This window comes from Neodiprion pinetum, chromosome 6, assembly GCF_021155775.2.
Source record: "Neodiprion pinetum isolate iyNeoPine1 chromosome 6, iyNeoPine1.2, whole genome shotgun sequence".
Taxonomy (NCBI): Eukaryota; Metazoa; Arthropoda; class Insecta; order Hymenoptera; family Diprionidae; genus Neodiprion; species Neodiprion pinetum.
The window spans coordinates 19,896,048-19,919,904 of NC_060237.1; the positions used below are offsets into that span (position 1 = coordinate 19,896,048).

A 23,857-nucleotide genomic window follows, 5' to 3' on the forward strand; every position below is an offset into this window, starting at 1 on the left:
TATACGTATATCTTTTTATAGCTGGTTCGATTGCAAAGAGATAAACAGATCCCACTGTACTTGGGCTGCTTAGGGCTTCGGATTCAAGTGCTATTTGTTACACATCGTGAAGCAACAGAGATCCCAAGATTACTCATTTATAACCCAAAAAATTGCGATATTCAAGCGTGAGGCGGAGACGGAAATCCGGAAGTAATTGGAGATTCACTAGAGAATACCAGATTAATTTAACATGATCCTATCTGGTCGAGAAATCCAGCGACAAGAAGGTCAAGAGGTCAAAAACCTTTTATTTCGGGGGAGTGGGTCACGATTTTGCTAGCATGCTTGCGTGTCGGACACACTGTGCAAAAAAGAAATTGAACTACGGATTTTATGAAAAAAAAAAAAAAAAAAATCAAATGCGTCTCGATTAATTGTAAAACGACCATTTGCTTATTCCGAGTTGTGGTAGATATATAATAGATCCCTGGCAGTGAGGCGATTCGCTCATCCTGCGTACTTATTGCCAAATTACTTAAATCTAACTCGCGTTATCTCTCAGTAATTCAAATAGCGTGATTTGAGAGCATAGTACTTAAACATTGTGCCTCGGGGTGCTGTTTACTTATTCGATATGCATACGCAGAATAGGCTAATGCTTACTCACTTCATATAAGGAATTATACGCATCTGTTGCATGGTTGAAGCAAGCCACGGACACGGTCTCCATACGTTGCTGTACCGTAATTAGGTATAATTGAGGCATTTAATTGTTTCGCGGTTCCCACCTGTGCACAAACTGTCACCTGCAGGAGTTTGTTTTACTCTGCTACACCGAAGAGCTGATACACGTCACTTCCGGGGTGCTAAAATGTACGCGAATTTCATTTTTAGTGTTTATTTGATGTAAATTTACCTCGAATGTGGAGAGGGGGGGTCGTCGAGATTCTTTTATAAATTTCACCTCCAGCAGCTTGCCCAAATTTATTTTCATATCAGGGTTGCTGGAAATGACTGCTGACGCACCGGCGTCATGAGCAGATAAAAATGTATCTATAAAAGAGCAAGATCGCTTCCGCGGGTCTCGGTTCGGTGAGAGGCCAGGATGCCGGGGAATTAGCAGCTTTGACGGCGTGAACGTGTTCCCGTAATGCGAGTAGTACGCAAAAGTAGGAACAAGGGTTTATCCCCCACCTCCGAGAAATCTTTGACGCCGCGGCTTGGGAAAGCTGTGGATACATTGGGGGCGTCCTGAGCATCCCGGCTCAGTTCAATTCCAACATCTGAAAGGACTTCAGACTCAAATATATAAGATTTGTGTCGAATGTGAGGCCCCGTCGTGTAACGTTAGAAATATCGGAGCCATGCTGTCTTATACACGTCGGAATACCGTCCGGGTATGCAAATAGGCACCTCATCAACGATTAAAATTTTCGCAGGCGTGGATATCGCTGATTGATACGAAACTGTAATCGAACAAATACTGACCTGATATTGCATATCTTGTGCAACGGAAACAAGCAACTGATTCGGCCAAACGAATCGCACTTTTTTGGTAAACGTGAAGTGCGAATGAAATGATTCACCTATAAGACAAATCACAACTATTAATACTTTGATGAATGATCGGTGATCCAGGATCGAAGATTGTTGGAATTGAAAGATACTGTTCCCCGAAGAAAAAAGGACGATATCAAAATCAGCAGAAGCGGAAGAAGAGAACCATTGCTTCGTTGTATCTCGATTCTAATGACTTGTGAACTGGTTGTAGAAACGAAAACAAGACTTTAGTTACAAGTTGATAATAAAGAACCGCATCCGGGCGAACGTCAAGATTGAATAAGATTGACAAATTCTTCGGGTAGTGAAGAAGTATCAAGATTGGAGAATCCTGCAGTCCGACATATCATCACTTTACTGCTGCTATCCAAACGCACAAGAACGAAGAAAAATAAAAGAGGAAATTTTTGTTCCGGAGAAAAGTGATTCTCTCGACGGATATCATTGAAGGATATAAATTTCACGGACACAGAGATAGGAATCTAAAATGAATCGAAAGCTGAGGCGCACGAATAATGAAGAGCAAACCTGGACGCTACTATTCGAAATATAATTATTGCTGCCAAACCGGAAGAACCGGAAGCGAGAACCGTACACTGACGAAGGTAGGAGGAAATCGGGAGAATGCTCGTGGTCCTTAGATATGTACCGTGAACCATAAGCCGGGAGTTGTGCGAAATTCTATTAACTTACAACGATTGGGATCATAGAGTCGATTTGCTTTCACCGCCGAAAGACGTATCGTATGTATTTGATTGCAAGCAGAAAAAAGACGCGTAGTTAACTTCCAATTAACTTCAGCGTATACGTAGAAGGATCTGTGTAATTCGTGGAACGTTTTTTCAGACGTTTTAAATGACTAATAATTATTCGTCGGTCCGACGGTATTTCAATTACAACTCCAAGTGAGGCTTGTTTTGTATCTTGATGTTAAGTGTACGGCGAAGAATGAGAATGGACAAACTATTGCGTCGCGATTCGATTCGTCCATCGATCAAAGTCACGTCAGTATTTGCGTCACGCGGTCGTCTTTGCGATACATAAATCGGTTGATCATGAAAAACGATTCGCCAGGGTGCAGGTTCATTTTTTCTTGCCACGAGTAATCAGTATCGCGGTCCTTATACAGAGACAAGTGCTGCATCGTTAGTCCATAATTACAAAGCAGGTCAGCGGTTTATACGTGCTCCTAGAACAGGACTTCCCGATAGAGCGTTGTAGGACCGTTATCAACGGTGATACCGAATTCTTTTCGGCATGGCATTGTTCCTTGGGTGTCGAGGCATGCAGTGTCGTGACGCGATGTGGCCTATTCCAACTCTCTGAACTAGATTCTCGCTATGTTCCAGCAAAAAGTTGATGAGGGACCACGCGAAAAATTGTTTCTCACCTCCGAGCGTTCGCTTTCTTTCTCTATTTTTTACCTCGTATTTTTGTTGTTGTTGTCCTTATTTTCGTTAGTTGTTTTTATTTTTTTCGGTACATTAGCGGCGTAGCCCATCGCTTAGTACGTCCGATAAAAAATAATTGATACGTTGTGGTTGTTGACGAGGAAAGAAATTCATCTTCTATTTCGGCACAAGCGTTAGTCGATGTTCCGGGATCACGAGTTAATCACAATACTGACAAGATTTGAAATAACGGTGAATTGTATCTTCTAAACTGGTTTTGTAAACTGTGCGTATTATATATATATATATATATACAAGCCTATGGGCTATACACGTGATTTCTTATTTCAAGGGCAAATCTACACAGCAAATTTCTTTCTCAACGGCTGACTAATTGTGAGAAGCAATTACTTTCGTATCGTGATTCGATCAATGGGACGCGGCCGAGAACCAGTTCTTATGACCAAGACGTCGGCCTTGGCACTCGCGTGTATGTTGCAGGGTGATTTATTTTTCAGAGAAAGAAGGAAGCTGCTAGGTATAGTCGATTCACACGGATTGCCCGCTTGTTTTGCCGGTTGGTTACTTGTCGATAGTTTATTTCTCGTTACAAAAGAAGCTATTCCAAGTCGTTGGTATAACGAGCTTGAAAGTAATTGCAGCATATAGGAGCTTAATCAGAGCATCGAGGATCCGAGGTGAATTACCCGAAATGATTAGTTGAAACGTCCTGCATCGCTTATTTAGTTAATTCGAAGCCGTTTTGCATTCAATGAAATCAGAGAAACAATCGTCTTCGGTACCAGACGAGAAGAAGAAAATGCTAATTCACTTAAGCCTTTGAGTCACACATTATTCTGCTGAGTCAACTTATATAACAAGATGGTACACCATGATTTTAAGGTCTTTGATTGCGAATCGGAAATCGGATTACAAAAATTCAAGATGGCGGATCCAATATGGCAGATAAAAATTTCAAATTTGATCGAATCCGGTCATAAATCTCTATACAGGGATTTTCGGGGTCACTGATTGGATTCGCTATCTTGGATTTTTAAAATCCAATTTCAGATTCGTAACAAGTACCCCCAAAAATTTACAATTTATGTAAAACATGTATCTATGTGGAAGGGTACCTGTCTCGAAAATGAATTATTCTACCAATTTTTACGATGTTTTTCAAACAATTGCTTCTACCGATAATAATTTACATTATATCGCAATACTTACTCTTGAGTATTAAAAACATATCCATACACTATCAGAAATAGCAGAAAACCGCAAAGAAATATGTTGAAAAGTTCTCTAAATATAGAAAAAAATGGATGTAAAATAGGTGGTAGGAAGACTTACCACTATGACCGAAAGAGTTAACCTACTAGTCTGTAGGATACGAAAAAAATTATGCTTTATCCGAAAGAATACTATAATGAATTATCGGGACGATAATGTCCGAAAGTTGATTCTTGCGTTCGAATAATTTATACTTAAAATCGATACTGTTACTTGGCACAATTAACACAGCTTATTATTAGTTGCGTGCGGGATACCTCTTTCAGTCGAGAAAACATTATACAAATAGATAAATTTTTTTGATTTCGGCCAGCGTTTGGTAGATTTATGAACCGCGAAATTCGTTTCGAGGAAATCATTAAGCATAAACATCGGCTACTAAGGACTTGCCAGGAAATAATTTGACCAGTTCTAAATGTGAGTAAAGAAAACAAAAAAAAAATAAAGCTTGTAAAATTAAACCCTCGGCAGAATTTAAATTCAAAGCAGTTTTTTTTCGCAAAGTTTTTCAGTTCTGATTCACGGTTGGAGTTGGATAAATTATTGCGGTAAATTTCGTGGATTGACCCGAGACGTCGAAATTTAATTTCAACATGCAAACCCGCGACGAATTCCTAACACTAATTAGTGCAATATTTAGCGCAAAAAACACAGACGAGCAAAATAATTGCAGACTTCGTCTTTTACTAGTAGGGTAATTCTTTTTTTTCACTGACCCGCGCATCCCTCCTTAAAAACACGGGCAATGTTACGCCGGGTGACACAATCGCCGCTGTAAGAAAGTTCCGCTATGTCCCACATTATTCTTGCTCATAGTTGGGCGTTGTATACGTTTTGTCTTCGTGTCAATAAAGAACCATCATTAGCCGCAGTATATTCCTACGTTTTTTTTTTCTTTCTTTCTTCCTTTTATTCTCGTTTTTCTCGTTTTTATACACCGTCTAGTAATCGCGAACGATGCTGGTTCATACCGCGCACGCAATTGTCGTGATTCAAGTCGGTCGAATTATAAAAAACATTCCACAATGTTTTAGACTATTTGTATCGGTATGCAAGTTTCCGGTCGAATGAATTCCTTGACCATTTAGATTCCGATGCATCTTTTATACAGCTATAATCCTAAATACAGCATCGCCTATTTTCTAGCTTCGGTCAAAGAAATAAATCGTTTCATTGACACTCACCGCACATCATAATCTAGTGCTTAATAAGAAATTCTACATTTCACGGAACACGTCAAGGGTAACCCAGATAAACCGTTTTACTTTCAAATAACATACCAGTACGAACCATTATTCCGGTAAGCAATTATAGAATAGATTTGATCAAAATTACCGTGTAAAAAACACGAGTTCAAGGTTTAGCCAGCCTTGCTGCAAGAAATGTCTCCCGATTGCTTTGAGATTAAACGAGCTTTTCTCCCGAGCTACATTTACAATGAAATAAGATCACCGGCAAAAACATGTATAGTATCCCGGTAATTGAATTAAGGATACGCTGCTAATTACGACGGTGCTGCTCGTATGAACATTTCTAAAGACGGAAAGTAAAATGAGTAATTGGTGGGGGATACGATAATACCCAGGTATTGGATAACCGAGGCACGCTTCGGCGGTAGCGATGTAAACGATGACACGGCCTTTCGGTCTGAATTAAGATGTTTTACACGCGTAATTATTCTTTCCTAATTTACGGTGGTATTCGTAACACCGTGTGGTATAAGACGAGGTTTTTTTCGTCTTCGTTTTTTCATCTCACTCTCTGATATTTGCCCCGCGGGAGAAGAAGAAGCCGCGTTACGAAGATGAAAATACCGTCGGTTGGTCACCGGGTGACGGGTTATTGCGATAGGTAGGGATTCCCGCCAGATCGTAACTGTACATCGTCGATTCAGCCTCAGCGCCAATCGTTTTCGTGTTTGTTTTTAGACGGTACAGTAGAGATACACCTCTTGATTAGGTATATTTTATTCCGTGAAGTAACGTTATAACCACGGATAAACGGAGTTCTCAAAGTATTTAGTCGTTGCAGTTTTTGACGGACGTCATTCTTTAGTTCTTTTAACGGGAGTAGTACGTCTCCTGACTTTTGAACTATTGATTCAAATTCGGCAATGTTACGAGATGCTTTTCACGACGAGGACATGGGCATAGATATGTAAAGGAATTTTACATTTTACTTCTGCTCTCTCTAGTTCATCTGTCGGTGCAGCACTCACGTGTGACAAAACATTAGACAATTATTCCCTTGTCCAATTTCATGCCTGTAGTCGAACTGGATTCTATGAAGGGATCGAGAATTGAATGGCTACGAATTTTCATCGTACTTTGGATGCAGACCATGATTCCGAGAACCCATTGATTCATTTCTTATACACAATTAGCTGCGTACACTGATGAACGAAATAATCATTGTTCAACGTACAAATTTGCGTAACTTCTAGAACGTCATTTTGAAACTTTGAAAGTACTTCGAGAATAATGAAAATACTTGTTTTCATACGACTTTCTGGTTTCGCTAAATCGCGTTTAGAACACGGAAGACCCGCACTTTGAGGATGAATCGGCGGGACCCAGTGAATCAAAATTTTGGAAATGAGAACAAAACCATTTGAAAAATCTCCCCTGAAGATTCTTGAGCCAATGACAGTGAGCACGAATGAAATAACATTCTTACTATGAAATAGAAACCAATCTGAATAAATTCGAATAACGCAGGCTAAGATATCGACATTTTGAAAAAAGGGTTTATGATTTGAACTTTCAAAACTGTTAAACTGTGGTGTTTATGATCCGATTGTAATGTTTGTGGGATGATTTTGCTAGCTGACTAAATCCCCGCAAATTGTCTGAAAAGCATTTGAAGAATCTAACATTGTACAAAATAATCTCAGTTATTTCAATCGGATAGAAAATGACCAAACGTTGTAACTATAAAACTCGTTCTCAAATTGTTGACCCTACCTCGTGCTATTCGAAGTTCTTCAGATTTGTTTTAATGACGTTGTTTCATTCGCGTTTGCTATCATTGGCGTAAAAAAACAGCGCAGATGATTTGGCAAACAATTTTCCTCATCTACTGACCTTTGATTCATAGTTAAAGTGTGAAAACGGCCTCTCGAAAGTTCTTCTGGTACCTTCTCTGACATGACTTCTGGTGCGCCGTAATCCAAGTATCCAGCAACCACATTCCTGAATCCGGGGGACCGTCGGGCCCCCTATCATCTGCTCGATCCCAGTGTAGCAGTAGTTCAAGGCCTCAGGAGGCTGGCGTGCATCTTGTGTTTGGTTTTGTTTCTCGGTCTGGGTACATGCGGCTCGTTCCACGTCCCGACTGGACCCGGGTTGGGGAAGGTAGCCACCGCTTAGCATACGAACGAAGGTTGTTCAACTCCGTGGTGAAGCAGTACGAGGAATAACGGTTCAAGTTCGGACTCTTAGCGTTCACCAGGAACATCGCGCGGCCGACCAGGTTACGGTGTAGCCACTGTCACAGTCGAGACCCAGTCAGCCGTTGAGTCAAAAGACGCAACGATCCTCCGACGTGATTTTGTGCGATTTTTTATTATCTTCAGCGTTCGTATAACATTACGCGATCGACTTGCCGTCGATCCTTAATTTCACACCAATTTCGGGAGACCGTATTACAAGATCGACGAGTTGAGTAGAAGAACCGCGTTTTGTCGCATAAATTTGTGCTTCTGTTTTTTCTTTACTTTTCTCCTCGTTTTTTACGTCTCGCACTTGCCGACCACAGGGTAATTTTTTTCGTACGGGTGAAACGGCCGTTCCGTGTTTATAGTTTGTGCTTGAATAATCTCGGTGATCGTGGATAATCGTAGCGTCGTTAGCCGCAGCGATACATCTCAATTCACCCGAATTTAAATCAGTATCGTACAAAGTATATAAAAACAGTGAAAAGTGGTTAAATGATCGTCTAAGAGGCTTTCCAAAGTTTTCACAGGTAAGAAAAAATAATTCAATCGATACCACTTGTACACGAAGTTGACCTGAACAGCGTAGGACCACCTCTGACCACCGCAATATATCCTGTATATGAAAGTCGAGAGTGCAAGTGTTTACTTATCATTTTGAACCTCGTAATTGTCGCTCAGGATATCTTTCTCTCGTTTTCTTCAAACACTGCACCACTCTCAACGTGTCGTCAAGTAGACGATTTTTTTAAGTACCGTAGAATGATAAAATCATCGTGGGAAGGCAGAAAAAATAGTGTCATGGTTTCCCATCGATACAACGAAAGCATCGCTGTGAACAAACATAACTGACAATGACTACAGCTGCGATATGTCGAAATAAAAAATTCAGAGGCTAGTGGAATGAAAAAAATGACCAATTGCGACATATTTCCAGTCCATTATTCACGAGAATTACTCGTTCAGCCATGACTGCGTTTCGTGACTATGCCTACTGTGCCCGTGAACTAGGTGTTTCGAGGTGCGTTGCATAGCTGGTCGAGTCGTGGTCAGAACACCGCGCCACGCTGTTTAATCGACTCCTGAGAACCTGTTTCCATGTAATGGGGTCACGAGCTGTCCTAATCTAGGCCGAAGAGGGCTCGATCAGCCTCGAGTCTTGCTCAACGTCATATTTATCGCGTCTCTAAAAAGGGTTTACACAATTTCCACGATTCGAAGCAGTAAGGCTGCAATTGTACCTGAAAGATGACCCGCATCCGCGTTACTGGGAAGAACCTCGAGTGTTCTACACCCGTGATAAACTTTGTAGTTTGTTTCCATGCCCATAGTCGTGCCACAGATACAACGCGGTTACAGTAAGTAGAAAATTTTACTTCGATACGAGAGCAACTCGATAGTTGAAGATTGCTGCGATGCATAATAGCTTAAATCTAGATCGACGATCCTCTTTATTGTGAATACGAAATCAAAAATCATCGATGCGCGAGAGGCCTCCTCGGTTATCGGACCATTTTCCGTTGTCCCAGTTACACAGATCCAAGGCTTCCGGGATGAATTATTTCACACAAATGCAAGGGAACCTCGGCCGTGATTATTCTGCGTATGTGTGCGTGTGTGTGTCTACCTCCGTATACGCGCATGATAGATAGACTCGCGGACGCTGGTGTGGCAGGTACCGTTAGGAGACACAAATATGAGCGAAAAAATCCAACGGTTTATTGCATGCATGTGTTTTACGAAATATGAACCCGAGGTGGATAACGGATTGCGTCATCATCGTAGAATGTCACTGGAGCTTTTTTGTTTTCATCTCTAACCGTATATATACATGTACCGTCATTCAAAGTTATGCCGAATTAGTATTCTTTTGACACTTTTTAACGCCTAGAATGATATACGGACTTACTTACTTAATTCATGCTTAATTCAGATAAAAGGTGAGTCCAGCACTCGAGAATATTTTTCAGTCGAAGAGAGTAATCACAGAAATGATCACGATCAATAATCACCAACTTTTCATGATCTCGTTCTCTTAAAATCAGCATACAAAGAAACTTTGCTAGTACGTTGTCAATTTTTAACATGATATATGTTATTGCCAATGGGACAATGGCGAGTAATTTCAATCTTTATAAGGATGGGCATATTAAGGTAATACACAGGAAGTAACGATGAAAATCAAAAGAGGTGATAAATCTTGCGCAGCGTAAATTAGCACGAGTGTAATATATTCGAGAAGTGTGGACAGGTGAGCTGTTCGGTTATGTATTTATTCCGTCACCTCGTGGAAATGATTTTGGCATAACGAGGCATCGCGCCTTCAAGAGGTGGGCCATTATACACCGAGGACTATTATTAGCTTGATCTGTTAGTTATTTTCCGTCAGACGTGTATTAGCCATAGGCACGCACGAGTATGTTCGAATTTGAATGCATCATACGTCTTCGGCAGAACGACTTTACCATGCGATAGGATCCGCATACCAACTTTGTCCAGCCGATCACGGACAACTATAGGTATAATAGAGAACCTGTCGATGCCGCTATCAAGTTGCAAAGTGGCAGTACGAATTCGCATCAGGTAAAAGAACGGCGCGAACTTGCGTCATTTCTTCGTTTTTCAAATCCTCTAAATGCGTCCTTCGAATACGCCGTGCGCGCAGCTCGATTCGGGATTTCAAACGCGATTTCGCACTCCTTCAACAATGGGCAATCTATCAAGAATTTCTTCGAGCTATGCGCTTGAATAAAACATAGTGTTTCACCCTCGCTGTATAAGTTACATCGATTTATTTCCACCTCTTCGCTATATTACTGTAATCCCTAACGAGTCGCCCCATATTGTTCTGTTTCAGTGTAAAAATGCGGTTCAAATTATTGAAATTAGCGACTGTCCTGCTCATCGCGGGATCCAGCTATGGGAGACCTCAAAAGCTTGGTGAGTGGCATTAGAACTCTGTACGTAATACATGCTCCGCGCTACTGAACCAACAGCGCGAAGACGATTTTCTAACGTTGAATAAGTCGAGGAAGCATTACGTGATGTGGAAAACGCGCCGGTCGAACGGCGGATGTTACATCCTTTGACTGGCTTCTAAATACGGTCATCACGGCTGAAAGTTTTTAATCAGAGATTCCATGTAAACATGGGTTGCTGAGAAGCATTGTGAAATGTAATACTCGTCTATCATTACCGTGAAAGAATTAATATGCGAACGTTTATAGAACCCACAAACCAAACCGTTACTTTATTCGAGAAAATTTTATGGAAGAACAAACCGAATTCTAATCAAAACTGATCAAAATTTTTACTTCCTTACAGAGGTCTCAAGGAATCTTCAACCGGAAGTAGAAGACCTGAACACGGAAACATGGCGACCGGTGCAGCGCGGCGTGAATTTCGCACAGGAGCCGAAACCTGTCGTCAAGGATCTGCCTCAAATTGTCGAAGGCAATAGCAGGTACACGGAAGGAAGGCGCGCAACGCGCGGAAATGCTTATATTACGAATAACCTTTTTTACGAAGACCGTATTGTCCATGAAGACAAACGAGTTGGCGATAGAAACTATGAGCGATTAGATTTAGGGAACTTAGATTCCGAGTTATCCAGACTGTCTATGCCGAAGAGAAATTTGATCGGGCCGGAATCAGGCGGAAATTTAGCGACTGAGGGTAGAAGTAGTAGGGATGTAAGGATATCGTTTCGCAATGACGGTGATAGGATTAAAGGTAGAAATCCTTTCGATCACTTTGTGGAGACCAAAACTGCCGAAGCAAAACCCAACTTGGTAGATTATTCAGATATTATTGATGAGCATTCGAGCCTTCGGATCGATGAAGTTCCGATAGATGTTGAACCGAATTCGAATTTGGATAAAAGTGTTCCGCTTTTAGGGACTAAATTGTCTTCCAATACTGGTGAAAACACAGGTCAAATTTTATCGACGAGACGCTCGCGGGAGGATTCATTAGCGATAGGTTCAATTTTGTCTTCGAACCGAACGACGCTGGAAAAACCAGAAACGAAGGTGGTAAGTTCTAGAAGAACTAGGCCACGAGTTGCTATTTATTCTCGGACCATTTCAGAAGGTTCTCGGCCGGTACAGCTAAACAGGGCTAAAGTTAGAAATTTTGTTAAAATTGTACCAACTTATGCGAGTCAAAAAATGTCTAGCAACAAACCGACGTATTTACAGAACAATCTTTATTCGCATCGCAATATCCACAATCAGGTTTCTAGTCCGAACTTGCACGATTCGCAAACTGGAATGAAGCATTTTGAAAGTGATTCAAACAGATCGGTGGTCACGTTTCACGTATTAACCGACCAAAGTACTCAAAAGAAATTTGGCAATAACAATTGTACAAAAAACCTGATCCGTATGAAAGCGCAGGCGAACCAGTCGCTACCTCATTTCACATTGAAAAGCGAAAATCGCAGGGCTGCCGAGCAGGTACGTAGAAAAAATAAACCGAAGAGCAATGTCAAAGTGAAGGTAAATTCGAGTCAAAGTGTATCGGACTTGAATCTTAAGAACTGGCCAAACGATAACTTGCAAAATATCGAGGATTTGTACAATTACGAAAAGTATACGTCCTTCAACGACGGACATGACAGTTTGGAAGCGCAGGAAACTACCGATGGTTCCGCGCTTCATCAAAATGCGCCCAACTTCCATGTCGTAAAGAAGAAACCTGGAAACAAACCATCGATTTTGGAAGCGGATATGACGAACATTCCCGACCCTGTGTCTTATGTAAATCTCGAACAAAACGCACAAGAAGTAGTTCAGTGGCAACAGATTCCTCCGTTTACCTTTGACAAGAGTGACTTTCTAGTTACAGATACAAATGAAAATGAATCGAATACGTTTGATCCAATTCCTGAAGGCCTGGAACCGAATCGACCGATAAATCTTGGACAGGATAACGGAGAGAGTACAAATTTTTACGGGTACATTGATGGAAAGCCATCCGTGCCAGTTATGCAAAATTACGATGACTTCGGCGAGGGTCAAGTAAATTACGAAAATCAGTATCACCAGCTGTTTCTCCAAAATTTAAATTCAGAAGCGACGCAGAACAACTTTTATCCAACAGATGTAACGAGGCCAACAAGTGAAACGGTTGGAAGCGATGGGGCTTACGTAGATTATCAAACCGATCCCGCTAACGTTCCAAACTTCTCCAAGAAGCCGTATTACAATCCGACATCAGTCGTCTCGCAAAATACCGTCGTACACATCCTGAATACCGGTAAGAAACGACCGAATGTCACCGTGACGGAAATGAAAGAACCGGAGAATCCTGGCACGTCATTGAATCTCCAAGATTCGAAGGATGACCAAAAGAACGATTCAGCGTCGGCACCGAACGTCCATATAATGTTCACCATGCAAAAAGACGAGATCGAGCAAAACGGGATGCAGCCCGGAGTGTCGGTGGATCATCAGATTCCGGAAGTGACGTATGACGAGGGCAGCAATTGTCCGACGGTAACGATCAACTCTTACACCAGGATAAACAACACCGTCCAGGGCAAGGAGGGCTGTACCGATCTGAACATCGTCATAAACTCGCACGTCCAAAACACGAATGTATTCAAGCACCCGCCACCCTCCACCGGAAATTATGGATCAGCGACCAAGCCGCCTAGTGAGCGTTACCCAGGAAGCGGTCTGAACCCGGGTACTTACGCTCCTCCTTCAGGCGGTTATGGTTCTTCCGGCGGAGGTTACGGCACGTTTCCTTCCGGCAGTGGGCAGTACCCGGAAGGATTGCTCGAGCAAAGTGATTATCAAAACGTTCCTCTCGACGATGGTCAGAGCCTTCAAGGCGTGCTGCAAGACGGTCAGTACGATCAGCAATTCCCAGGGACGGCGACTTTTGAGGTCTTCCAACAGACTCAAATCAACGTTGGCTCCCAGAACGATGTGTCAGACGCAGAAGGTGCTTTCGAACCAGATACTCCAGGTGACTCTCCCAGCCCAGGTGATAGTTTAGCTGACGATCCCTCTGCTCCTGATGCTGGAGTAGCGGATAGTCCTTTGAATCCTGGTGCAGCACCGGGAAGTCTTGCGGATGAAGGAGTTGCGGATGATCCAGGTGGTTCAGGAGTGGCAAGTGACCCTGCGGTGGGAGGTGGAATCCCATCTATTCCTTCTCTAGGTGGAATTCAGGCACCGTTGGGGGATGAGGAGATTCCAGCCAATGTGGCGGCGGATGCTGGTCCGGAAAACGCGGCTGCGGATGTTCCGATATCCTCAGGAACCGGTGGCTCTTCCGGAATACAATTACCCGCCGTTGGAAATCCGTTGTCGGGTATAACAGGTCAGCTTTCGGATGCTGTTGGGAATCTCGGCTCGCAAAACGGGAATGGAGGGCTTGGCCCAGGATCCGTTCTCGGTGATGACGATGACGACGATGACGATGACGATGACGACATGATGGACCTGATGCCCTTCAGTATTATGGAGTCTGTAACTTCGATGATTCCCTATTTTACATTTTTGAGTCCGTTGAATTATGGTTTCTTCAGCATCGCGATGACGCCTCTCGCCGTTGCTGCGGCCGGTATTTTTGGGCTGGCAGCGTTTTTCATTCCCTTTGCATTTCCAACCGTTTTAGGTTACGGACGGGCAACTAATCGGGTTAAGATCAAAGTCAGGCCCACGCTTGAGGACATGGTCAAACAGTCGATTCATAAGTACAATAATTGGAACGAGTGGAAGAGCAGACGAAAGAAGCGAAAAAGATGAATTTAAAAGATAGGGAAAGCGCAAGCTGCATCGTTAAAAGTGAAATGGTCGCAGGACTTTGACATCCTGTGAAAGTGGTACACAATTACATAGGTGTACGGTATAATCTCGAAATGCATCGCTGCTCTCAAAGTCTTTAATTAATATTTTAGGTTAAGGAAATGCCTGCGTAACTTTCTAAGTGTACTACACAATAATCAAATTTTAGAGTACTTCATGACGCTGTGCTACTGAAATTAATTGTACAATAAAATTCTATTCTACAAGTCCACCGTCCCTCTTCCAAGCCCATATAATTACTTGACCATGGCTAAATTTAATGTCTTTATAATTAAATTTCATTCCTCTATAAAATTATACCATTACCATGTAATTCCAGTTGAAATTACTTCCCTGTACTGTAAACTCGATCATTCGATCAAGTCCCAGCAGTCTTTGTGGGTCAGTAATTCCTATTGCCATACCAGTACGATATCGAGTATATTATCGTCTTGACACTATAACTTCATTACCTAAGAAAATCATTAAAAAATAACGGTATCGATCCGTACATAATTAGATTTAACGCACCATGACGTCTGTGTGCATCACAATTCTCGCACATCGTGTGTCGAAGATGTAATTACGTTTTAATGCGTGTTTATAAGTGTAATATTCTCGATTACTAGCATTTAGAACGCTCGTTTCACGTTGTAAATTAGATCGTTTCCGTCTTCAATGATCCTTGTGACCTGATAAATTTCACAGTCAGTATCACAATTGATCAAGTTATTCACAGAATTTCTTTACACGACAGGACAATGACTAAACTCGTCGTATACCCGAAAATTATTCTCAATAGCCTGTCAATAATGGTAAACCCGAAGTCTACTAGGTCAGTTTTTTCTACGAATGTCTGATACGCACAATTATAGAATGTACCGCGGCATTAGAAGCTGGAAATATGCGCTGATCTACTTTTACACAGAGTGTGATTGACCGATTATTACAGTGGTGAGTACTTCTACTCAAATTAGGTATCTAGAGGTTTTCGCTAGGAATTCGTTATTGGTGGAATTATAATTAAGTAATAAAATGCTGCGCCTAGTTTTTTCAAGCGTACAAATGCACATCAGGCGTAGGTGCTCGAGATTGTTGTGTAACGGCTGTTCGATATAATTTTCATAAGATAGTATTACACTACCTTAATTGCTGAATTTATTATTCATTTCTTCAATGTTAATTAGAAATTTAATTACGCTACAATTTTATAACTTGGCTACTTGGTCCTCGTAAGAAAGGTAATTTGTGTAAAACTAACATGGTTTCATTGTCAGGTACAATTTAATTAATGCTTTTACCGTACGCTCTTTTGGAGAGGCTGTTATTACAAAATGAGCTCGGGTTGAATCAGTTGGAGTTTATAGTCGATAGTGAAATTATTTTAATTAATTTTATACTGAAGTTTCTATATCACATAGAAGGTACCTAATAAATGGTCATCGACCAAATAGTAATTTAATGTTTAGATAAAAAAAACAACATGTATTATAGAACGATCTTTACGTTTGAACAAATAAACGGTTATCCCGATTATTAGAATTTTGTTCCTTTGCCGCCCGAAGTAGTAGGTAATCAAAATAAAATTCAACACAGGCCCCGTAGATGAAAAGTGCGCTTTACTTACGAGATTATTTTATTTCAGAATCGATGTTTCGAAGTCTCACCGGGATGCTACAGACCTTCCTGACATGAAGCAGTCTCTGAGAACTGTGGCAACGCAGTTACTCAACGTGACTGATCCTAATGAATCTCCAAAGACGACGGTCGACCTGAAGAACGAAGCTGGCAGGACGAGCGCGCCGAAGAGGCTCGTTACCGTCGGAAAGATCGGGAAATTTGGAAATACAGCAAGCACTGATGCGAAGTCAAAAACGGAGGACCCGGACCTTCTTATAAAGGAGATAAACTCGGAAATAAGTTCCATGGAGTCTATCGGCGTCAGTTTTGGACGACCTATGAACTCGAAGTTTGGTTATTTCGAAAGTAGCCACCCGGGGCTTGCAATGGCCGTGACAGATGAGGAGTTGGAGAAGGAATTGTCCTCGAGACGAGACGTGATTGGCTACAAAAACCAGCTAACCACCCCCGGCGGAATATCGACCTGGATTCTCTTGAACCCACCAACGACAACGCCGAAATCTGTACAGCAAGAGGCGAAGAAACCTGTCGACACAGTCAACAAATTCGCCGCCAAGCCGACGTCTTCTATCGAGAAGATAAAGGTTGATCAACAGGGCCAGAAGAAACCGATTGCAATAGTAGAAAAGGTAATGCCAACAGAGTCCTCAGGAAAGTTGGCGACAAATAAGGTTAAGCCCGCTCCGAGTAACTCTAGAAATGTTCCGAAAGCGACAACTGCAAAACCGCAAGTGGCGCAGACGACACCTAAGAAAGCGACTGTCAAAGCTGGGCAGTCTGCTGCAGAAGTTACCACCCCGAAGACAGCTGTGATGACGTCAACACCAACTCCAACCGTGGAAAAGAGCAACTTCCCCACAACGGAAAAAGTACTGACAGTGACGAAGAAAATTTTCCAAGTCCAAAGAACAACCCAGCAAAAGTTGGCGACGTCTACGACCACCGTTAGGTCAACGCCAAAAATACCGAAGGGAAATCTGAACCGAACCAGATTTCCAGCTAGAACTACGACAGCGAAACCGGCGAACAAACCTGAAACAGTATCCACAACTAGGATTGAGAAGGTGACGTTTAAGCCGGTTCAAATGATACAAACGCCGAAGGATGAGACGATAATAGAGAGGCCCACCTTTGTAGCGAAGATAAAGACGCCTGTCCCTGTGGAAATGCCGAAAAGCACTCCGGCGCCAGCTCCGAAAAGCACAACACCGGAGATCAGAGAAACGACGACGGTTGCAAAGACTGATTTCACGGGGTCTGATCTCGTTGAAGTTCCCGTCCAGACGAAACCTCCGATAACGAAGATAAACAACGTCTTAAAGGCTCAGATGAAGAAACCAATCGACGAAGCAACAAAGATCGAAGATCCAGTCTTGAAGAGTAAGAAACAGAGCGCTGACGAGAAAGTTGATGCCTTGAGTGATCAAGCTATCTCCCAGGCACTGAACAATTCTCAGATCGATCTCAAGTTTGACTTCAATCCTGAACTGACGAAAATTGAAATAAAGTCTCCACCAGAAGAGCCGTTATTGAGCACGACTACGAAAAAACCGAGAAGAAGTTCGCAAAAGCGGCGAAGAAACAAGAACAAGGCGAAGCGACGTAGGCCTTCCACCTCGACCACGGAAAGCAGTGAAGTTACGACGGAACTAATCGCCAGTGAAACAGCTCTTCAAGAATCCAAGGTGGAGCCTGAGACGAAGGAAGTGAACGCGACGAAAACGAAGAAGAAACAAGTCGAGAAACCGATCGGTACGCAGATTTATAATTACTTGAGCCGAGAAATCATGCCAAGCTTCGGAGTTGTGTCTTTGGTTGGTCTGGGACTGGGATTAGCTTCTTATTTCCTGTATCCGTTCGGAGGTGGAATTGCACGCAGAAATTACGAGGTCGAGCCGAATTACAAATACAACCTTGGCGAATATGGCGGCAACTATGGCCAAAGTGAGGAAGAAGTATTCTCTAAGGTCATTCAAGGTATGACGAATCACGAGGCAAAGTATGGGGGCGCCAAGGATTACGACAATTATTATCGATACCAGAAGTTTGGAGGTCCCGCTATCACTGACACGAAGCTGACAAAGAGAATTGATCACAGATATCCCACGTCTTCATCCGAACTGTCGTATAAACCGCTCGAAAATAACTACGACATGAAATATAAAAACACTGAATTCAAGTATCCCGAAGTTTCGACGACGGCAAATTATTTCGAACGACAAAAGCAGTCTGGCTACACCGTATCGGCTGACGGAGACCCGGATCGTCAATTTGTTGTCGGTAGCGTCCCTAAGGAGTACGGCTACGTCGAAAGCCCAGTTGTTGGCCAGAAGACGCCAACATACGGTGGAAACGGAGACAGCCAGACCCAGTTTGAGCAGGACGTTGCACAGAACTACGCCTTTCCAAAAAATTCAGCAAATATTCCTCCGTTGCAATCGTACGGACAACCGGAAGCGTTGCCCTTGAAGAGCGACACCAATTACGAGGAGATCGAGATCACGCCTACGGCAGTCGCGGTCGAACACGGTCCCAGAGCTCTGAAGGTCAAAAGGTCGATAGACGAAGAACACTCGCGTGCACATCCACGATTCCGAAGGGAGTCCGTTATCCAAGTGATACCACCTAGCGGTACCCTAGCAGTTACCGAAAAAGAGGAGAACTTGAGCAACGAAATATTCGACATCCTAGACCTGATGATTCCGGGCAAAGGCGAGGCTCGGAATGTCAAGGACCACACGATGTCGAACGCTATTGATCACGACGAGAAGATCGAGAAGAAGAGGGAGGGAGAAAAGGCAAAGATAGGCGACAGTACCACGGAGAAAATTGTGGAACACGAGGGCGAGAAAACCAGCGAGAAATTGGTGTCACCGACCGTCATACCGACGATGAGTCCCACGGAGACATCATCGAGCATTAATTCGCTCTCGACAACCGCGTCGCAAGAGGCTAAAGTGATTACCACGACACCAGCTGCGTTCAGCGAAGAAGCACCGACCGAATCACAGACCAAAGATGAGTCGACTGACGATACGGCAACGGAAACTGAGGGACAGGATCTCGAAGAGGCGACTGTAGAGTGGATAGATGCAGCGACGACTACCGAAAAGGCGGACAAACCGGAAGAATCGGGCTTCAACGTATTCGAATTCGTTAGGAAGGTCGCGGAAATTAAGTTCAGGTTGGGATTGACCATACTGAAACATGCGAGCGAAGGTTTCGCGCGATATTTAGGCGGTGTTCAGAAGAGAATCAATGGCGAGGAATGATCGCCATGTGATACGGAGAGGAGAAGCAGACTGTGGGTCGAATTAACATTACACGTACTATTATAGTGAAATCACTTTGAAACTAATAATGATTTTATTCGCGTTGGACTTATTATTGATGAGTATTTGTCACGGTAATCATGCGAGTAGTTAATCGGCATAGAGTAATTATAATCGGTTTTTTTTTGCCATCGTGAACTTATCGAATACAAGTCACAGCGACGATGTGGCATTACGGTGTAGTTTTATTATTTGTAAAAGATGAGCTCGAGCATCGATCCGATTACTGTGCTTGAGTTCATTTTGTAACAAGGCCATGAATTTTTCAATATCTTTTTCAAATGAATATCTAAACCAGGCTCATTTCAATCAGGCAATGGGAAATTCTGGCGTTCAAGCTCTCTTTGTTTGTAAGAAACTTTGAAGAGGAAAAATTAAAAATTTCTTATCGACGAATAACAAATTATAGATTGTCACATAGTATATTATGATATAGGTATATATTTTACCCGCAAACGTTATTAACTTCATTGAAATTACATACACCTACATGTATATGTATAGAAAATTTAAGATGATATTGTACCTACAACGCATTTTCCTACACTTTACTTTCAAAAAGGGAAGCATATGGGGTTGAAGCGTTATTCTTAAAAAATAATTTATTGCAAGATATATAAATAAATGTATCCATTGTAATGGAATTTCACTCAAATATCGTATGTAAATAAAAGAATTAAATCTTTCACGAATCGATTTCACGAATATTTTCGCACCTTTTATTGTCATAATAATGTTGCTTAAAAAACTACCAATATACGAGTTATCATTACTGAAACTCTAATTCAAACTTTTTGTTAAAACTACATTGGCAGTTATCTACCAATAAAGTCAGTCGGATAAAATACGAAAATAATATAAGAACAAAGCGAAAATGATGAATAAGATGAAATAAGTTACGTAATAATTTATGATATAAAAAAACTCAGCTACCAACACTTATGATGATAATGAGGCGGACATTGCGTGAGGTGATATACTTTATGTAAAAAAAATGTCTTATGTTATTGTAGATAAATCTTAAATAGCTAATTAAAGTTGAATGCAAACATTGTTGCTCTCAAAACAGCGAGAATTTGAGACCCCCAGCAACATACGTATAATATACCTGGCGTTTAAAATCTGAAGAATTGATTGAATTTGAATTTTGGCCTGTCTTTTGGGCGATAATTATCTCAACCCGATTGGATTTGCACATAGTAGCTACTACATTCGTAATTTTCTGAATTTTCTTCGGTTGCTTAGCTTATTGATAAAATCGTCTTTCAGTTCAAAGATCGATGATTTCAACGTGTTTTCGAATTCTTCAGCATTAGCGGCACGTTTTTTCCTCCCCAGCATCATCGGTATCATCATCGCCATTGTCGCCGGCAACATGCCGGCTCCGACAGCTGCCAAAACCGCCGAATTCGACGGCTGCTTGTTACCAGCATTGCGAATCGGCCTCTTGGTCAATACGGGGGAACCGATTGTCTGTTTCGTATTTTCGTATTCTCTTTGGCTCTGATCGACGGTCTTGAACGTCTTCTCAACCTCCAAAAGGCCTCCGTGGGACGTCGTGGTGTTAGTACCGTTCACCGAAGGCAAAACTGTTAATCTGACTTGACGTCTTGACGACATCACTGCCACAGTTGGATCCGGACCATTTTTCTCACGATTAACATTGGTCAAGGTCTGAGGCTCAGCATTTGTCGCTGATATTTTGATCGACCTTTGACGAGATTTGGTGTATCCTCGATTCGTCGAAAGCAGAACCCACTGTCCGTCACCATTGGCGGGATGGGTGGGTGGATGATCGGTGGAGTACTGATAGTGAGAAAAATGGGGTCTGTCGAAGGACGATGAAGGTTGCGGAAAGTTCGACGGTCTGTTATTCAGCTCCTCGTACTTCGGAGGAAATTCGTACTTGTGACTGTTCCAGCCAGTCGTCGTTTGCTCGCGATTGCCGTCTCCAAACCTGTCCAAATTGTAGGACGGTTTCGATATCTGCGGCTTGTCCCAGTTGCTGGGAAAATTCGACGGTTTATCGTCGGTGATGATGTCCGGAGTCTGTTTGAAAGAGTCCGCGTATTTGTCCCAGGGTTTTTCCGGAGGCCACTTTTGGGCGTAGCTAGGCCTGTCTTCGAAATCGTCACCGTTATCGAAGTACGACGGTCGCGAGGGTTTGTTGGGCTTCGGACGGTCGGATTCGAACCACGGTTTCTTGTTACCAGCGTTGTCTGGGTAGTGAGGCTTCGACTTTTCGTACCACGGAGCGTTATCGTCGTTGTACGACGGTCTCTGTTGCCAGGGTCTGTCCACGCTTTGAGGCTTCTCCCAAGGCCGATGATCCGGCCAAGGTTTTTGCGCGTCTTGGTTTGCTTGCCACTTCGAAATCTTACTCTTGGACCACGGGATCGCTTCCAGGGTAACCCAGCCGGTTCGATCGTCGTAAGAATTACCGCCACCCCACTGTTTGTTCCTTTCAAATGTGTCGTTGGCGTTTTCGTCACCTTGGGGATGATCAAGTTTCGAATTACTGTACACTGTCGTATTTTCCTTGGCGTTGATTTCCGACTCGTCAGCCACCGAATCATGAACTTCAAGTTGGAAAGGCTCGACTGGAGGTTCAATAACCGTGAACGGGTATTTGTAATTTTTCTCAGTCGTGCTTTTTATCTTCGTAGCGTACTCTTCGAGGAATTTATTCAGCACATCCGGGTTGAACGTCGATGTTTCGACGAACGAATTCCTGCGCTCGAATTTCGAATTATCTTCTCCGTAAATCGAGACGTCGTCTTCGAGTTTCGAATTAGCCTCATGCCACGGACTTTTTGTTACGGCAATGGGGTCCTGGGATATTTTTAAATTGGTGTTCTTAGTTTTGAAAAGATCGGAAACACTGTAATTCGTTTTCGCAAGGAATCTAGTGTCGCCCAAAGATCCGTCCACGATTAGACCGATCAAAAGTAACGAAACCGCAAATTTCAACCCTGACATCTGTAACAAATGAAGTGGAATCAGCATTTCCTGTAACTTACTACGCGTTGAATGATAACGCCAAGTGAAGTAACTTACGTTCACCCGATTTCCCTCCACTGGTCGCGAGCACGGTTGTTTAAGTGTAAAATATTCAGGATAACCAGTTTACTGTCTCAGCAGATGTCTCATGATGACGTTCTGCATAGATTGGAATAAAGTATACAAATTAATTAAAATCAAAGACTACTTTGGAATAAATCCTCCTGTACTTGTCCATACCGTTACTAGATATACTGATTCTCCGCAAAGAAGACAAAGTTCACAACGGTTAGTCACTTCGAACGAGGCACCAAAAAATATCATCGGTCAGTCAATCGTGAAGAGTGTAACATACCGTGAAAAGTGTCCTGCGTGAACGTGTTTTACATGGTAGTGGTCAGCTTTCCAATAAATGCAGTGCAACGGAGTATAATAACTGTTCGCTGCACACTGGATGCCAAACAGCAAACTCGAAGCACGTTTTAATATTAATTATATAAACAACAAAATCGCGCGATCGAAACTGGATCTTCGGCAATGGCCTTAACTGTTCAAGGTCCGAGATGGTTCTGGGCTGGAGTTGGTGGCCTCCTTCGCTATTTAATCGGGATCCCCACTTCGAAGGCTGGTCCATTTTTCCTCTCTCTCGTTCTCGCGGTCAGCGTCACTCCAGATCTTTGTCTTATTTCGCAGTGTTATCGTCCGGAGAAATGGAAGCAGAATCCTCCTACCTCCGCGATATTCGCGATAATGTGACAGAGACGTGCGCTCGTATATCGCGCGCCAAAATCTAACGTCACATTAATAGAATAGCAGTGTTACTTCCAAGCAGTCTTGGTACTACACTCGGACGTTTCGTGTCTCACAGTAGTTTGTCACGGTCTAATTGCGTTCGATGGTAACTAAAGAACTTCCTAGGTGAGCGAGCCTCCTGTCATCTTTTTTTTTTGAGCACGATTCAGTGAGCAAAATTATTGCCGAAAGCTGTATGACAATGAGATGAAAACAATACATACATCTATACAGAACTTTGTAAGGAGTCTTAGGTGCAGCATGGAAATAAAAACGGGCAAACATCGTTGAAACAACATTGGGAATTGGCTACGCAGGTTGATGTAGTATTTTTTTTAATGAATCCATCCTTGTATCGGAACTTCCAATGAGAGTGTGCAATTTCATTTGCGGTCCATCCGTCAATTTGTCGGCTAACAAAGGCGTGACGTTATTTATGGTTGAAATGATAATCCGCCGGAGACGAGGAAATGAACTTGAAACGAAGATAAGAAAAACAAAAAAAAAAAAGAAAAACTGCATAGTTCTACAAAACAAGAATATCAAGATCCTTCCAACGAAACTGTGTCAATTTTAGCGCTTTCCATTGCATCGAGGTCTTCGGGCTGGTGTAAATATAGCATCCCCGTATCG

At 42.5% G+C, this 23,857-nt stretch overlaps 4 protein-coding genes across 7 annotated transcripts in view; 2 read left to right on the plus strand and 2 right to left on the minus strand.

Annotated features, from left to right (window-relative positions):
* LOC124221176 (tRNA 2'-phosphotransferase 1) overlaps nt 1-23,857 on the minus strand; it is a 50,782-nt gene that overhangs the window by 3,266 nt on the left and 23,659 nt on the right. The gene's annotated exons all lie outside the window — the stretch shown is intronic.
* On the plus strand, nt 1,274-19,450 carry LOC124221147 (microtubule-associated protein futsch). 2 transcript variants are annotated; one of them, XM_046630872.2, is made up of 4 exons: nt 1,274-2,147; nt 10,517-10,599; nt 10,984-11,122; nt 16,105-19,450. In XM_046630872.2, the coding sequence occupies exons 2-4, from the start codon at nt 10,524-10,526 to the stop codon at nt 19,370-19,372; spliced, it is 3,483 nt and encodes a 1,160-aa protein (XP_046486828.1). In that variant the 5' UTR covers nt 1,274-2,147; nt 10,517-10,523; the 3' UTR covers nt 19,373-19,450. The 2 variants fall into 2 exon arrangements, with proteins under 2 accessions (XP_046486828.1, XP_046486827.1); XM_046630871.2 differs by lacking the exon at nt 1,274-2,147 and adding an exon at nt 7,658-8,189.
* LOC138191098 (uncharacterized) lies at nt 11,136-15,947 on the plus strand. The gene has a single exon (XM_069137003.1). The coding sequence runs from the start codon at nt 11,280-11,282 to the stop codon at nt 14,418-14,420; it is 3,141 nt and encodes a 1,046-aa protein (XP_068993104.1). The 5' UTR covers nt 11,136-11,279; the 3' UTR covers nt 14,421-15,947.
* LOC124221164 (uncharacterized) lies at nt 19,567-22,993 on the minus strand. 2 transcript variants are annotated; one of them, XM_046630903.2, is made up of 3 exons: nt 22,788-22,993; nt 22,490-22,591; nt 19,567-22,411 (listed from the first exon to the last, which is right to left on the minus strand). In XM_046630903.2, exon 3 carries the CDS (start codon nt 22,409-22,411, stop codon nt 20,639-20,641), a length of 1,773 nt encoding a protein of 590 aa, XP_046486859.1. In that variant the 5' UTR covers nt 22,490-22,591; nt 22,788-22,993; the 3' UTR covers nt 19,567-20,638. The 2 variants fall into 2 exon arrangements, with proteins under 2 accessions (XP_046486859.1, XP_046486860.1); XM_046630904.2 differs by having other exon boundaries at nt 22,673-22,796.

What these genes read in the sequence shown, in the direction of transcription:
- LOC124221147 (XM_046630872.2), top strand. Translation starts at nt 10,524, where the DNA reads ATGCGGTTCAAATTATTGAAATTAGCGACTGTCCTGCTCATCGCGGGA. An exon ending in TGGGAGACCTCAAAAGCTTG is followed by an intron (nt 10,600 to 10,983) that starts GTGAGTGGCATT and finishes ACTTCCTTACAG; the next exon opens with AGGTCTCAAGGAATCTTCAA. An exon ending in ATTGTCGAAGGCAATAGCAG is followed by an intron (nt 11,123 to 16,104) that starts GTACACGGAAGG and finishes ATTTTATTTCAG; the next exon opens with AATCGATGTTTCGAAGTCTC.
- LOC138191098 (XM_069137003.1), top strand. Translation starts at nt 11,280, where the DNA reads ATGCCGAAGAGAAATTTGATCGGGCCGGAATCAGGCGGAAATTTAGCG.
- LOC124221164 (XM_046630903.2), bottom strand. Translation starts at nt 22,411, where the DNA reads ATGTCAGGGTTGAAATTTGCGGTTTCGTTACTTTTGATCGGTCTAATC.